We start from the raw sequence: 14,045 nt of genomic DNA, 5'->3' as shown, positions 1-14,045 counted from the left end.
CAGTTGTTTTAGTCTAATGGGTTTTTTTGTCTAAGATTGTTTAATTTACGAAGGTAGTATGGGCATACTGATAGTTTCTTGATGGATTTCATAAATGAATACAGGAGGATGATTGTTACGTAACTCCTAGTCAAAAGCGGTGCGTTTGAGATCCGGTGGGTTTATTGTTGGCAATCTTTTTTGTATGCTGTCCGATATTATTGTTGCGAGGTTTGTCCTTCTGCTTTCTCCTTATTCTCCTTTCTAGCACCCTTTTCTTCAATGGAGTTGCCATCTTGAACTTCAACTTGTAAAATCACTTTATTACTAATTGTATGCCTAGAAAGCCTGATCCTATATTTGATGAAGAGTCCTCAAGCTTTGGTAGGCGAGTTTTGTCATCATTTCACTCTATTCTAGCTTCAAAAACAAAGGAGTTTATTTACAACGTCCGTTACTTCCGACTTTTTATCGGAATTTGGAACCTATTACTTATTGTTCTTATGTTCACGTGGGTTCTGGGAATTGTCGTTATTTTTATCTTTTCAGGTTTTTTGGTGGCTAAATATGGCAATTTCACCTGCTCGCTCCTTGTTTCTACCCGATTCTCAATAAATTGTTCCTAATATGCTAGTTCTTCTCATAATTTTTTTGTTTTCTATTCACAAGATCCATAACTGAATTTCCGCTAATCTTTTAGCCCATGCCCATCCCCAGCGGTGGTGCTTTCGGACAACCTGGTCAACCATCCTGTTTTCAACGCATAAAAATGGGATTTTTAATGGGCTTTTGTGTTGGAATGGCTACTGGAGCCATATTCGGTGGTTTTAGTTGTCTACGGTTAGTGAAGGTTAATCTTTTAGTTCTCTAGATATGGTTTTCGGGGTCGTGAACTCATTCAAACCGTCGGAAAAGGCATGATTCAAGGAGGTGGAACCTTTGGCATGTTTATGGCAATCGGAACGGCTATCAGATGCTAACACGCCTCCCCTCTCTTTCCCTCCGTCAATTAATAGAAGTCTTAGTTCTCCTTTTTTTAATATATCTGTATTAGACATGTTGACACGCTCTTGTGTTTCTTGTTTAAACTAAGACACTAGCCATTTCTCAACATTTTGGTCGGTGGTTGCACTGATTAATGCAGCACTCTGATGCGCATCCATTTATCACATAAGCTTTAGCTGTGCAGAGCAGTCTCATGATCTCCTTTGTCTCAACATAAGTGAGTGAGGTTTGTCTGTTCGGACCTATAATTTGTCTTGCTTTAAGCAGCATCTCTTGCAACTTGCACTTGTCGTGTTGGTCCTTCACGTAACCACACATGATGTGCGCTTCAATGTTATGCATGGTCTCCAACACCATGTTGATTGCTCCATTTCTTCTGTCCATGGTGTAGAGTCGACATGGCGGATATTCATCCTCGGGGAACTTGCCATTAATGCGATCGCGGTAGACTCCTGTATCGAAGATCATCTCATCATCACGTCGGGACTGAAAGCATTGAGTTTGAAATCGTTCTATCAGTGAATCTGTGCTGGATTTGATTTGACATTCCCCACCGCTCTTCATCTCGTTCGACGCCCCCTCTGGAGATGGTGGTGGCGGTTGAGAGATGGAGGATCGTTGACTCTGGAGTCTTTCACATGGTTCTTCTGGTTTCTTCAGCTTATCCTGATTGACTTGACACTGATCAGTGCATACGCTAGACATTGAACTCCTGTTAAGACATTCCTTTTCAACCGAGGACCTATTTGAAGCGGATGGAGTTTCGAGAACCATCTCTTTAGTTGATTTCTTATCTATTGAGGCTTCGGGATCAACAGGATTGACTATTAGCGGCGCTTGGCTTGTCGCGATTGCTTCCTGGGCTTCAGGGCTTGCGTTCTCCGTGCTGTTTGTATTTGTGGTGTTGTAGACAACACTGAGGGTGGCTTCCGCTGGCTGGTATCCTGGGCGCATGTCGAAGGCCTTTTCAACTCGAAATACTGACGGTCCTCGGTTATCCATTGGCGCTACCCCCGTATCCGCCAAACTCAAACAAGTGACGCCGAGACATGTGATTGGACGTGATCAATAACACCGAGGGTTTGAAAGTCGTGTTTCCTTTGCACTGCGGGATCAGGTTGGAAACGGTACTGGACTGTGGTTTTGCATGGTCTAGACTCCAGAGCTGAGATTGTGCCACTCACGAATGACTAAATTTGTTCTTTGTGGTTGCCTGCATCAGCGGCATTCTTTATACCAGTTAGTAGCTAATCTCTTTTTTTTAAGTTCTACTATTATCTTGTCAGCAAAAACTTTAATGTTAGTTAACGGCTTGGCGAATTTAAATTCTAACGTAGCTCCTTTTCTTCGTAGAAGGAGCACTAGTCTGAAAGCAACTTACCCAGGTAGCTTCAAGAAGCTGTGCTCGACATCCCTTTATTCTATTCACTTCATACCCATTTCAAAACTGCTGGATGATTCATCTTGTCTGCTCTCAACGCTATGGAACGCAAGGAAGTATTATCTATCTACACAATCCTCATAGTCGAATATTTTGATGCAGACGCCCTCAATCCCTTCGCCTAGATGCGTACTACTAAGCGGAATTTGAGGCTGCAGTAGTCACGGAAGGTCGGCACGGTTTCGACAGCTGTTCTACTTCGCTTCCTCGTGCAAGCACCCATTTTAGGTAGTCACCTCCCGTCTGTCTTGTTTGGACACGAAATGAGGGAAGTGTTGCTCTTTTGTAGCATCGACTTCTTTTGTCACTATCACCATCGTAGCGCTCGTGTTGACCTCGGAGACCTATCATGGCCTTTCGGTCTGAAGGTAGGGTTATTGCCTCTGAATTAAGTAACACGACCTCAAACCAGAAGTCTAAAATGCCAATCTAATCTTGCAGAAAGGTTAAAGGAATGGGGGAGGGGAGCTAATTCAGCAATGGGGGTTTGTGTTTGGTAGGATCATCGAAGTTTACATTTTTAGTGGTATCAACCCCATATCTCTTGCTGGTGAAATGAGCTAATTCTTATGCTAGGTTCTAGGGCTAGGGTAATGAAATTAAGACATGTTTAATCGTGCTAAAAAAATGAAACCTCTCAGCTATGTCTTGATTTATCTGCCACCTCTTCGCCTACGTTTTGTCGACTCCCCTTCCCCAACTACGGCAAATAACAAGCTTTAAATTTCGAATGATTTATTGTTTCGGATGTTCATTCGATGGCTATGCGTTGCTTCAATATCGCGGATAATGAATCTACAGGGGAAGCAAGCGGTAGAGGGGAGTGGATTAATCAACCACCGTCGCATGGGTGCGCGTTCTATGCCAGGAAATCAAGAATGCTACTCACATTTTTAAAGTAGGTTATTTTTCCTTCTTGCCACCTCTATTGTTTACAGCGATTCATTGCCGCTTGGGCCTTCGCAACAAGGCAGACTAATTCTTCATGCGAAAATAAACCATTGTCGATCCAATTTTGAGTAGTCTGGAGGAAGGATGCATTTTGTTGTTGACAACCAGGCGCTAAGGCAGCATTACTCCTCTCCAGAGCTCTCTTGTACGAATCAAGGTATTGATAACTCTCAGAGATTGAATCCAGTAGGGTTTGCTTCTTCTCCTTAAAGTTCGGACAGGGTGCAGCCTCCTTTCCACACGAATTTATGCCCTTTAGTCGCTTAATCATCTCCTCTTCGCAAACCTCGTAGTTTCTAATGGGTTTGCGCTGAAACACCGAGGAGTTCAGACAGCCGTCTTTGAAAGCATTCGCTGCGCGGTAGTTTGCAAAAAGTTGTTCATTAGCCTTTTCGTTATCCTCAATCTCCTTCTCCTTCCTTTGGATCTCCGGACCGAGAACATCGCGAATCAGCATCTTGATTCTCAATTCAGCCTTCTGTCTTGCCTTTTCATCCACGTTACCAGATAAATCGAGTTCCGCTACGGGTTTCTGTTTCATCCCTTGACCTCCAGAGCCCATTCCCCAACAAGGGCTGTTGTCTACACCGCCCTTCGGTCCCTTTTGACACGATTGGAATCCCAGACCAGCTGTGTTTTGAGTTAAATTGACAAGAGCCATAGGACCAGTGTTTGTTGGGTCCCTCGGCTCACAGTAATCAGGAGGACAGGTAACTGCGGTGCTTGGAGGTGGAGGACAGGGCGGGGCGCATGCGCCTCCAACCTGTTGCGGAGGTGGTTGACACGGGTTGCCGTACATGTTTCCACCATAAAAGTTTCCTGGTGACTGTTGCGGTCGTGGTGAACAGAAGTTGCCTGGGTTCGTCTGTCCACCATAGCAGTAGCCTCCAGCACCAGCAGAAGCTTGCTGTCTTCCATAATCTGGACCGCAGGGACCACCGCCACCACCACCATAGGGGGAGGATGCATATTGCCTGGAATTGTAACAGCCCATCTGTTGCTGCTGTTGGGGCATATATTGAGGCCTCTGTTGGCGTTGCATCTCGCAGGGATTGTTTCCGCCTCCCGCAGCTTGAGCGTAGTTCTGTTTCGGCCGACAGAGATCCTCCTTAGGGGCGGCAGTGGGCGAGTTACACAAGGTCCTGTCCATTTCAAACACTGACATCTCTTTTGGACCACAGGAGTAGGGTTTGAATGTGTCGTCACGCGATGTCAAAATCGATCAAGTTGGTGATCACATGCACCACAGGATACCTAAAATCCACAATTTATGCGGTTTAATAAAGTTTAGCCTACTTACCATTCAAAGTAGCGTGTATTTTACAACGTGAGTAATGGGTGTCACAAATGTTGCAATGCTATCGCGTGGCAAGCTTTATTTGCTGCGAATTGTTTGCAAAACCCAATGGGCTAGAAGCCAATAAAGTCTCAATGTGAGGGTTTCTGGGCTTGTTACATAATTTTAGCCCGGAGTGGATTAAATTTGTGCTTTAAAACGCGACCATCATTCTGTCTTGCTTTAAGAAAAGATTGGCTGCTTTGATGGTGCTATTCGCAGTATTGTGCGCTCACATCTACCTTCTACGGATGCCAACGATCGATCACATACGTCTTGGAGCGATCCAGTTCCAGTTAACCGTGAGTAGTGAGTACTTTGGACTGCAGGGATGATCGAGCCTGCATCTAAATGGGAGCGTAAAACACAAACCCGTATTTTCTTCACTCAGTGACAACTTCCACCCGATCCCCTTGAGGTACTCCGCTCATGGAACAAACCACACCAGCCATCCTAGTGAATAACTAGCAAGGGCACAGGGATTTACCTGGGCTGCAGGTACACATGCGCACTCACCGTCTACGATACCCCGAGTCTGAGAAAGGTCTGCTTCTTCCTCCTTGGCGTAATTTTTTACAAACATTACCTCTGTTAACTAGACTTAAGTAGTCACGAGACCCAATTAGATGTGGCCAACCCAACCCCTCTTATCTGGCCCCAATTCCCTCCTACGACAGACCCTAATAAGCGAAAAAAGTACGTTTGATGAGTGGTGACGATGTAGCCACCTCCTTAATGCACAGAATAGCAGAACTTCGGATTGAGGGGAAGTTTCTTTGTGGTAGGCTTATCCGAAGTCGGAGACAAAATAAATAACCTGAGATCAAACTGGAGGTTTAGTCTAAAGCAGCCTGAGTTCATGAGAAGTCTGAAATATCATGCAGTCATAGTAGCAGCGAAGTAAAAGCACGACTCAAATGAAACACGGAATTGGGCAGGAAGGCAATAGTGTGTGCTCTCCCTGTCCTGCTTTTCGTGACCAAGATGGTCAATCTCACGTGGCAGCAGTATCGCCGATAAGGGAAAGGGACGAAGCCAGGGAGAGATAGGCAGTGCCAATGGATAGAAGGAGGCATTGCTGGCCATAAAATGGGTAGACCCGAGGTGACTGGAGGAAAGAAATGCGGGAAAAGGTACAGGATGGCTGGTAACGGTGGTAAGGAACGCGAATCACGCTACGGAGCGGACGATATCTGACCTCAAGGAGGAGGTGGAGGAGAAAGAAGTGTACGTTTAACCCTGATTAACGCCTTCCTCTAGCCATCCTACTCCTGCCAAGGGAATAAAGGCCGAGGTGGAGGAGCCAACCGTCTACCCAATTACAGATAGGTTGGACGAAGGGATGATCATAAATGGTCAATGGTTTAGTCGATAAGTTCCCTTGGGTAGGCAGTTTAATCAAGCTAGCGAATACTCAAGCCATAACTACGATGCCTAGAATATTAACATCTATATAGCAAATCGGAACGAAGTGGACCCCTCTAAAACTCCACAGCTGAATCAGTCCGGAACCAGGCACGTGACAACCACGTTTTTTAATCAACAGCGTAAGTTGCCAGCCCCAACTCCCCACCTTGCGTAGAAGATGAAAATCTGCAGTTCCAGCGATTCCGAGCCTCCAACAAGACCAAAAGCAGACAACACCACAGCCGAAGCAAAACAACAATTCGACAGCCCTTCTGGAATAACTATGTGGCCCTACTACGACCTCGCCCGTTGTGAGGCCCACTATGTGGTCAAAAACGCCGTTCGAATAGCAGACACCATTTTTCAAGCAGGCTTTCTCCCACGAGCTAAATCATATTGTCCAGTTTCACCGAAAATCGCCAAACCCTGGCCCCTTTGTGAACCAAAATCACATGCCCTAGACCCACCTTTCCATATAAAGCCAACACCCGGCACCGACGCATTCATCTATGTACCGCCAAAGCCATTCAAGGAAAGAGTTCTAATCCCAGCATCCACAGAAGTTGCAAAAAACCCTCTCAGTCTATCAGGAGGCTCCAACCACCCCGAATCAACTTGCGCACCTTGCCGACTCAACAACGGTAATGCCGTCAAGTCTCCTCACGCCTCCAACCAATCATAAGTCACCTCGAAGATCCCTACTTTGTCAGTAATTCCAAACTTCGAGTCTTTTATTTACAGCTTTTAATTAGAAATCTTGGAAAAAAAATACAATCCATTCATTGTGGTGTTGCCGAACGCCTCCCATTGCGACCTGCACCGTGATTGGTTGGTTGGTGAGTTAGACGCAGGAGGCTACTGTATCAGTCAGGTGCCAGGACTGTGGGGTCGCGTGACGGCGACTATCATTTCATCATGTGGGTGTTGAAACACAAAGTAAGAAATTGTTTTGCAAGTTCAAGGTATTCGCAAAACACAAAGAATGGTCAAAATACCGATCCCTGGGATGTCATGAAGTTATAACCTTTCCTTCTAGACAGGAAAGGGCTTCTTCTGCGGTCTTGAGCAGCAGAAAGGTAACAGGAGGAGGAGGAGGAGGAGGGGGGGTATTCAGTTCCCTATGTTTGCCCCCTTCCCCTCCTCTTCTAAGACGATGGCGTAAAGTTTCACTGTCGAGGAGGCATCCGGCTCGTCGGTGCACCTAAAGTAGGGGGGCGAGGGACTCACGCAGCCTCTCTCGTGGGTTGCGGAAACACTGTGTTGGGAGGACTTTTTGGACAAGCCGTGGATGCCAGATTAAGGGAGCGTGCCAAATCGCAGCACGTGTTCAACACAATGCAAAGGAGCCAATCAGGGGCCTTTGAATCCCACACTCACACGCGGTGATTCAGCAACCGTTGCTCTCGACCCTGCCGAGACCCTAAATTCACATTGTAGTAGCCTTCCACCATCCAAGGCCTTCTTTCCCGTCGATCAGGTGAATGCACTTGAAAATCCCTCCTTGAAGTGGATAAGAAGGGGGTGGGGATGATACATTAGCCACGAGTGTTAGCAGCTAGGTCGCCCTCCCCTCGACCCGGTCCAAAACGCTTCTGGCGACTATGAGGCGGCTCTACACCCCGAAACCGACAGTCCAAGCACACGACGATCTGAGATGGAGATGAGATCATCACTGGATATGGTTTCCACTGTGGTGGTTCAATAGCCTATGTTTAGCTACGCCGGCCAAGGCTAATAAGCAGTTAGTAAGTAGTATGTACGTACACTCCCACCTGGAAGCACAACGTAGTCGGGGCAGCCGCGGGGGTGTAGAATACCCATCCAGTCGTGGTCTTTCAACTGGCTTTCAGTTGTGTCGGAGCCACGACCGCCTTAACTGATGCGGGCAGTCTTGAGTTAATCATAGAGCTGTTTTGGACATGTCCGCTTGAGTCATCCCCATATCACTGTGGCCAAACGGGGAGGCGGGGTGGAGAGTGCTCAAGTCGTGCCGACGTGATATGATCAATGCAAAGCTTTGGTTGGTCTAGTCCTCCGGGTTGTGTGGTCTCCATTTTGGGGCAGCGTCGTGCTGAAATACCCATCAAGTCCTCCTCCTCCTCCTCCAGGCCACCTCCCTTGCGCCCGCGAATTAATTTTGGCCCCCTCTCCGCGAAGAGGAAGCCTACTAAAATCCGTTTTCAACATAAAATTCGCATCCACTACTGTTACGCAAATTCAGGACCCGCCTCATTGCGGTACGAGCTCACCCACCGATGGTTTTTGCCACTTTACTGTCTCGCATGCAAAATTTGATTTGCAAGCATGCTGAAATTAAAGTGGTGGTGACATCGACCTCCACTCGCGCTTCTAGAGCCTTCTTCACCATTGTCAAGCACAGACCTCCACCTTTCGCCCCATTGGTCACATGTACACACCTCACCACTCAATTCAAAAGATCAGCAACTTTTTTAACTCACTCAAAATTAAATATCACAAATCAAATCAATAAAAGTCAAATAAAGGCGGAGAGAAGAGGTCAAATGAAATCAAATCAACAAAATTGGGAAAGGAGGGAACAAAAGTAGGGATTATTTTTACACCTTCCTTCGGTTACTTTCGACAACACGGAGTACCCTTACCCCATCTTCGATCGGGCTTATCGCGTTTCAGCACTCGGCACGAGGGTGATCTCGGTGACTCGGACAGGGGGTTTGAATAGTCTTCGCGAGGTGTATTCTCAAAATCGGGGAACCACTTTCGATGAGGCCGATCTTCACAGAGGGAGTCATGACAACTAAACGAATCGAGATGTTTCAACTCCTGATGGATCGATCCAAAGATATGCTTCAACGGCTTGTCGACAAGCCTCACTGCCTGACGCATTCCCGAGACTGGCATGTCCTCTGACAACACCCCCATTGAACGTGAACGAGGTGACTCCTGAAACGATTGTCTAGATTGTGTGCGTGAAGGCGAAGGTCGGACCTGTTCTAAGCCCTTGCGGAGTTTGGTGTAGCCTGCATCTCGATGAACGGGCTTCTCCGGTTTCATCAAGTAGCTTCGATTTGGAGGGGCTTTTATGGGAGAACGCCGTGGTGAAAATGGAATTGGAGACTTTGTACTGCGGCACTTGAAGGTGAAGGCTTTTCGTGGACGGCAGTCATATCTGGCCGCCTTCCGATTATCGATCAGGAGGTAGGACGAATCCTCGTCTTCGACAGAGCTTCTCACACCTTCTTTCAGTCGTTGGAGACACCTTTTATTTAGGTCTTCGTCCTCCTTGGATGCATCTTCCAACGATATCGACATGGGTTTTGAGTAGTCATCTATCCGTTTGACAACAAATCTCTCCGACCCGTTTGTTGTCGCCTCTGCAACATGACCGTAGCTTTCACTATGTGAATGAAGTGGTAGTGAGTAGTCCACAGAGCTAGACGAAGGCATGGAATGATTGTTGTCGTCCAGAGTGTACTGCGACCAGTAAAACCCGGTGAGAAAATGAAGCCCAAGCCATAACAACTGATGCAACACTCCAACGGCCGGGTAGAAGGCCCTCCACATTCCCCACTTTGCCTCAGAAACCTACATTATCCAAGTGGATCGATAGATTCACGTGCTTATCTCGCGGTGGAATGCGGAACAACGGTTGTTTTAGTTTGGCATTCAAACACGCAAACGCTTAAGAGCCTCCAATTCGATCGCCATACTGGCGACAGGAACCCGCCTGCTTCCAGACTGACTCGAGGCGCAAAATCCATGGCAGCGACAAACGAGTTCCCGCCTAACCACACACCCGACGTAAACATCACAGAGCAGATTGAGGATGGCCTAATATGCAGGGATTCACAGGCCATCAAAGCCACTGCTGGCAGGTGCCTCGAACCTCAAGTCCCGCAACTAACTAAGGCAAACTCAGACTTTAACGACTCAATAACTGCCGTGACGGCGCAGTTCACGGACCTCCACGGAGGTGTGATTGGAGTGAATAAACAGCAGAGAGGAAATCGGGGGGCGGGAGTGAGACAGACACAAAGACCGAAAGAGGGACGAACGCCAAACAGCAACAGGGAGGCGCCCACACCAGCTCCGGAAACAACCTCGCTGCAACGGATAAAAGACCACGGGAGACGCCGAGAACGGCACCCCCGCCCCAAGGTAGGAGGACCCTGTTGCGGTCTGAGAGCCCACAACCCCAACACCACAAGACGTCATCCCAATGGCTACGAATGCGCTCTATTTAATTAACGGGAATCGAAACACTTAGAGGCAAGCTCTAAGGCCTGCATCGACCGGTGAAACGAGGGTACAGGCAGACATCACGGATGTGGTCTTGACCTAGCATCCAGGTGCAGAACCGTTCAAAACCAAGTCCGTAGCCGCCATGTGAACAGGTCCCGAACTCACGCTGAAAAAAAAAAGGAAATCCGTAGAACTCAACAAGAGGGGAAAAACTGTGCTGAGGGATCGCCACCCACCTGCTGCGTATACCAGTAATAAGGTGTGGGGTCAATGCCTTCGCGTTTGTAACCCTCCATAAGGCCATCGTATTCGGGCATCCTCATCGAGCCGCCTACAATTTCCCCCACTCCAGGCAGTAAAAGATCGACCGACTCAGTCACACTTGGATCCCCCTTGACACGTTGCATGTAGAAGGGTTTCAGCGTTGTTGGGAACTTTATCATCAGGATGGGGCAGTTCATACTATCTGTCAACTTGCGTTCAGGAAGCTCTGGAATATCGTCGCCGAACACAAACGGGTCCGTGCCCTCTTTGAAGAGCGCCATTTTTTCGAGCTCTACCAGTGCCTGACGATATTCCAAACGTTTGAATGGTTTCTTCGGTACCTTGAATGACTAAGAGGGAGAGGGAGAAGTGATAGGGATGCACTAACGCTAAGGGACAACGTTTAAAAAATGCATCTACAGGATTCATTGCAAGAACCAAATCGCCAGCCTTCTCCATCACACGTTCCAAGACGTCGACGACAAGATCCTCAATTTGGTCGAGGAGATCACTGAATTCTATGAATGGCGACTCAGCTTCTATATGAACGTACTCCGACAAATGACGACGAGTACGGCTCTAAAAATTGAGAAAAAAATGTCTAGAAGAAACTAAAACAGGTAAAGTCCACAGACGTATTGGAATCTTGGAGACTGTTTGCTACAATGTAAAGATAGCAAACAGTACTATGAGAAACCATCGACTTTGATTTCGCTTGTTCTCTGCTAATCAGGCATCAACCAATGCCTGGTCGGTTCGCAAGCGCAAATAGACAGGGGACTTGTTGGTAGCTTAAAATACCACAAAAACTACCCACTGCTATCGCTTGCTGTCATACAGAATGCCCTTAACAATCTGTTTGGTAAGCAAGCTAACGAAATAAAAATCTCCAACTAGTCGGCACCCCTGACAGCCACAAAGAATAGGGTCAGTCCCCATCGTTGGTTGTCAATATATGACGTAAGCTAAATTGTTGCGATATTGAAAGCCGTTTGCGCCAGAGAGCAAGCAAGGCTGGGAAAACAAACACCTTCGCCTCCATTCCCACCAACCAGGTGCTAATCAATGTCTCGTTCTCTAATCACATATATTGCTCTAATAAATCCATTCACCAAGACACGAAAACGCAACCTCAACCAACATGATTTCGGCCAATCGGACATCCTTTCCGCCTGAATTACTTCAACATTGAATTAAATGGAACCCAGCAGTTTTCGCCACAGGTCCGGGCTCCCAGTTTCTTAGAATATCGCAGGGAAAATGCTCAGCTGTGAGCAACTAAAACCCGCACTTTTCAGCCAATCTAACAGGTAAGGCCTCACCTTTTCAGCACGATAGCTGCGCACCATACAGTAGCAGTCGCCGACCACAGGAAGGCAGGTCTCCAAGTAGAGCTGACTCGACTGCGTCAGGTAAGCCGGCTCACCGAAAAAGTCTAACTTAAAGAGCGTGGAGCCACCCTCTACCTGCGTTTGCACCAGCGTTGGGGGATGAACCTAAGAGAAAATAACAACCGGTTAAAATTGCCCTTGGCCACCCTCAAGAAATCTCAGACTCCACTCCCTCACTTCGGTGAATCCACGATCTTTGTAGTGTTGCCTGAATGCATCCCCGATTATGGCGACCAGCGCAGTAATTTTGCATCCCTTCGTACTGCGAAGCATGAGGTGGCGTTGGTCCAATTGCCAATCAACTTCAGACTCCTCTGTAACAACAGCTTCGACACCACCCGCAGGCGCTTTCCCGATGCACTCCCAGTAATCCACCTGTAATTCAATACCTCCAGGAGCTTTCTGACCAGCTGGCACCTTTGAAACTACACCCTTTACAAAAATTGATGACTCTGTGGAGAGAGTCAAGCCATCAGCTGTGCGCGGTAGATCTCCTGCGAGAAGGCATTGCAGAAGTCCAGTGCCGTCACGCAGAATAATAAACATGAGTTGCTTGCTTTGACGGCGGATTCTGTGAGCCCAACCGAAAACCTGGACCCGTTTGCCGACAAATTCACCTAAATCACGGATCTTGACACGAATAGCAGTGGGGAGAGTGAGGTCCTCCTTAATTTCTACTGCACTCGCAGTTGAAGGAGTGGCAGTTGACGTTGCATTCCCTGCCTTGTTAAGAGATAGCTTGTAGTTCTTATACGCTTTTTTAAGGCGAGAACGGGGCACAGTTATCCAACGCTCCTCTGCATCGGGTTCATCTATGTAGATAGACTCGTGCATGATGTCGTCGATTCGCAGCCTCGAACAGACGACGAAGGGTTATGAAAGGAGTCGCCTTTAATCCATCTCCGAGCTTGTCGTCGCCCAATTTATCGGAGACGTAGTACTTCACAAGACCTAAGGGAGCAAAATGGGATAACAGTTCGAAAGATTGTAACATCTATGTTGTTTGGTTAGCTTAGAATAAGAATTAACATAAAGCAGTATTATATGAAAACAAGCATGAGAGGCCAGCTACCGTCTGAATCCGACATAACTCAGCTGGGTAATGATTCTGCGAAATGTGTGTCACCAATTGAAACAAACAAAGGAAAAACTTGTTTCTGTGGTATTGAAATTTCTTCTATTTAAAAAACAAGCATAGAATTTACTTTATTTTTCGGGCAAATTCAGCTCAAGCAATTTTTTTATTTTTCATACTATAGCCTTGACGCAAGTGCTTTTTTAACAAAGCATTTTGTTAGTATTATTCTGTAAGGTACTCTGTTAAATATCTCACAAAAACAGATGTGTCAAACAATAATGAATTTCAAAAACGTATTTGCCTTCTTAAACAGCAGTTATTTCTGCTTTCTTTTAGAATTACAACATCATAAGCTGCTATTTCAGACTAATGCAATTAGCCACCCCTTTACTAATAGAAACTTTGTTAGATATGTCACAAAGGCCACTGTAGCTCTCTGGAGCTTTACCTGATCTATTTGACTAACAGTGTTGAAAAAACACGCGATTTTATATTCCCACTTATTAAATGCTCTTTAAGAATGAACAAACCAGTCAATTTGATTAACCGATATACCGAATTACATTAAGAATCCACCACCAAAGGTTTTATGTGATTGGATTTCGTGCCATGTAGCACAAGTGGACAGACTAATCGAGTATCATGAATAAATTTTATTATCCTCCCGTATGCAATCGTAGTGTGGAGCGAGACTCCTCGGTCTCCGCTTCCCGATTCCTAGCGTTCCTAGACAAGCCCGGTTGGTTTACTTTGGACATCTTTATTAAAGACGACAAGATGTATAGGGAAAATACAATATTCAAGAAGGAGGGGAGCCGCAGTCACTAGGTAAGGGAGAGGGCGATCCAGTTACCAGGTTCGAATTTCCTGCTTGCCTCCTCCCTGAAAGGCACATTAAAACAACATAAGTATTACATAGCCCCCTCGTCCTTTTAGCGCCGCCCCCGGTGCTAACACTTAGGAGATCCCATT

At 46.7% G+C, this 14,045-nt stretch overlaps 7 protein-coding genes across 7 annotated transcripts; 3 read left to right on the top strand and 4 right to left on the bottom strand. All coding sequences in view use genetic code 11, as the record gives it.

The window, feature by feature from the left end:
• Positions 1-184: 184 nt before the first annotated feature.
• On the top strand, positions 185-594 carry EGR_10508 (hypothetical protein; the record flags this gene model as incomplete). The annotated part of the gene is made up of 5 exons (XM_024499757.1): positions 185-210; positions 248-289; positions 323-363; positions 400-494; positions 529-594. 5 exons carry the CDS (start codon positions 185-187, stop codon positions 592-594), a joined length of 270 nt encoding a protein of 89 aa, XP_024345831.1.
• An 88-nt stretch (positions 595-682) lies between these two features.
• Positions 683-959, top strand: EGR_10507 (Reactive oxygen species modulator; the record flags this gene model as incomplete). The annotated part of the gene is made up of 2 exons (XM_024499756.1): positions 683-819; positions 851-959. The coding sequence occupies 2 exons, from the start codon at positions 683-685 to the stop codon at positions 957-959; spliced, it is 246 nt and encodes an 81-aa protein (XP_024345830.1).
• A 127-nt stretch (positions 960-1,086) lies between these two features.
• EGR_10506 (hypothetical protein) lies at positions 1,087-1,986 on the bottom strand (the record flags this gene model as incomplete). The annotated part of the gene is made up of 1 exon (XM_024499755.1): positions 1,087-1,986. One exon carries the CDS (start codon positions 1,984-1,986, stop codon positions 1,087-1,089), a length of 900 nt encoding a protein of 299 aa, XP_024345829.1.
• Positions 1,987-3,350: 1,364 nt separating this feature from the next.
• Positions 3,351-4,526, bottom strand: EGR_10505 (hypothetical protein; the record flags this gene model as incomplete). The annotated part of the gene is made up of 1 exon (XM_024499754.1): positions 3,351-4,526. One exon carries the CDS (start codon positions 4,524-4,526, stop codon positions 3,351-3,353), a length of 1,176 nt encoding a protein of 391 aa, XP_024345828.1.
• Positions 4,527-6,297: 1,771 nt separating this feature from the next.
• Positions 6,298-6,801, top strand: EGR_10504 (hypothetical protein; the record flags this gene model as incomplete). Its single annotated transcript, XM_024499753.1, has 1 exon — positions 6,298-6,801. The coding sequence occupies one exon, from the start codon at positions 6,298-6,300 to the stop codon at positions 6,799-6,801; it is 504 nt and encodes a 167-aa protein (XP_024345827.1).
• Positions 6,802-6,960: 159 nt separating this feature from the next.
• Positions 6,961-9,152, bottom strand: EGR_10503 (hypothetical protein; the record flags this gene model as incomplete). Its single annotated transcript, XM_024499752.1, has 3 exons — positions 6,961-7,021; positions 8,369-8,543; positions 8,741-9,152. The coding sequence occupies 3 exons, from the start codon at positions 9,150-9,152 to the stop codon at positions 6,961-6,963; spliced, it is 648 nt and encodes a 215-aa protein (XP_024345826.1).
• Positions 9,153-10,374: 1,222 nt separating this feature from the next.
• EGR_10502 (Asparaginyl-tRNA synthetase, cytoplasmic) lies at positions 10,375-12,829 on the bottom strand (the record flags this gene model as incomplete). The annotated part of the gene is made up of 5 exons (XM_024499751.1): positions 10,375-10,506; positions 10,577-10,954; positions 11,025-11,183; positions 11,927-12,100; positions 12,173-12,829. The coding sequence occupies 5 exons, from the start codon at positions 12,827-12,829 to the stop codon at positions 10,375-10,377; spliced, it is 1,500 nt and encodes a 499-aa protein (XP_024345825.1).
• Between the last annotated feature and the right edge of the window lie 1,216 nt (positions 12,830-14,045).

This window comes from Echinococcus granulosus, assembly GCF_000524195.1.
Source record: "Echinococcus granulosus chromosome Unknown EG_S00227, whole genome shotgun sequence".
Classification (NCBI taxonomy): Eukaryota; Metazoa; Platyhelminthes; class Cestoda; order Cyclophyllidea; family Taeniidae; genus Echinococcus; species Echinococcus granulosus.
The sequence above is the reverse complement of the archived record's forward strand: the minus strand, read 5'-3'. Positions and strand labels throughout refer to the sequence as shown.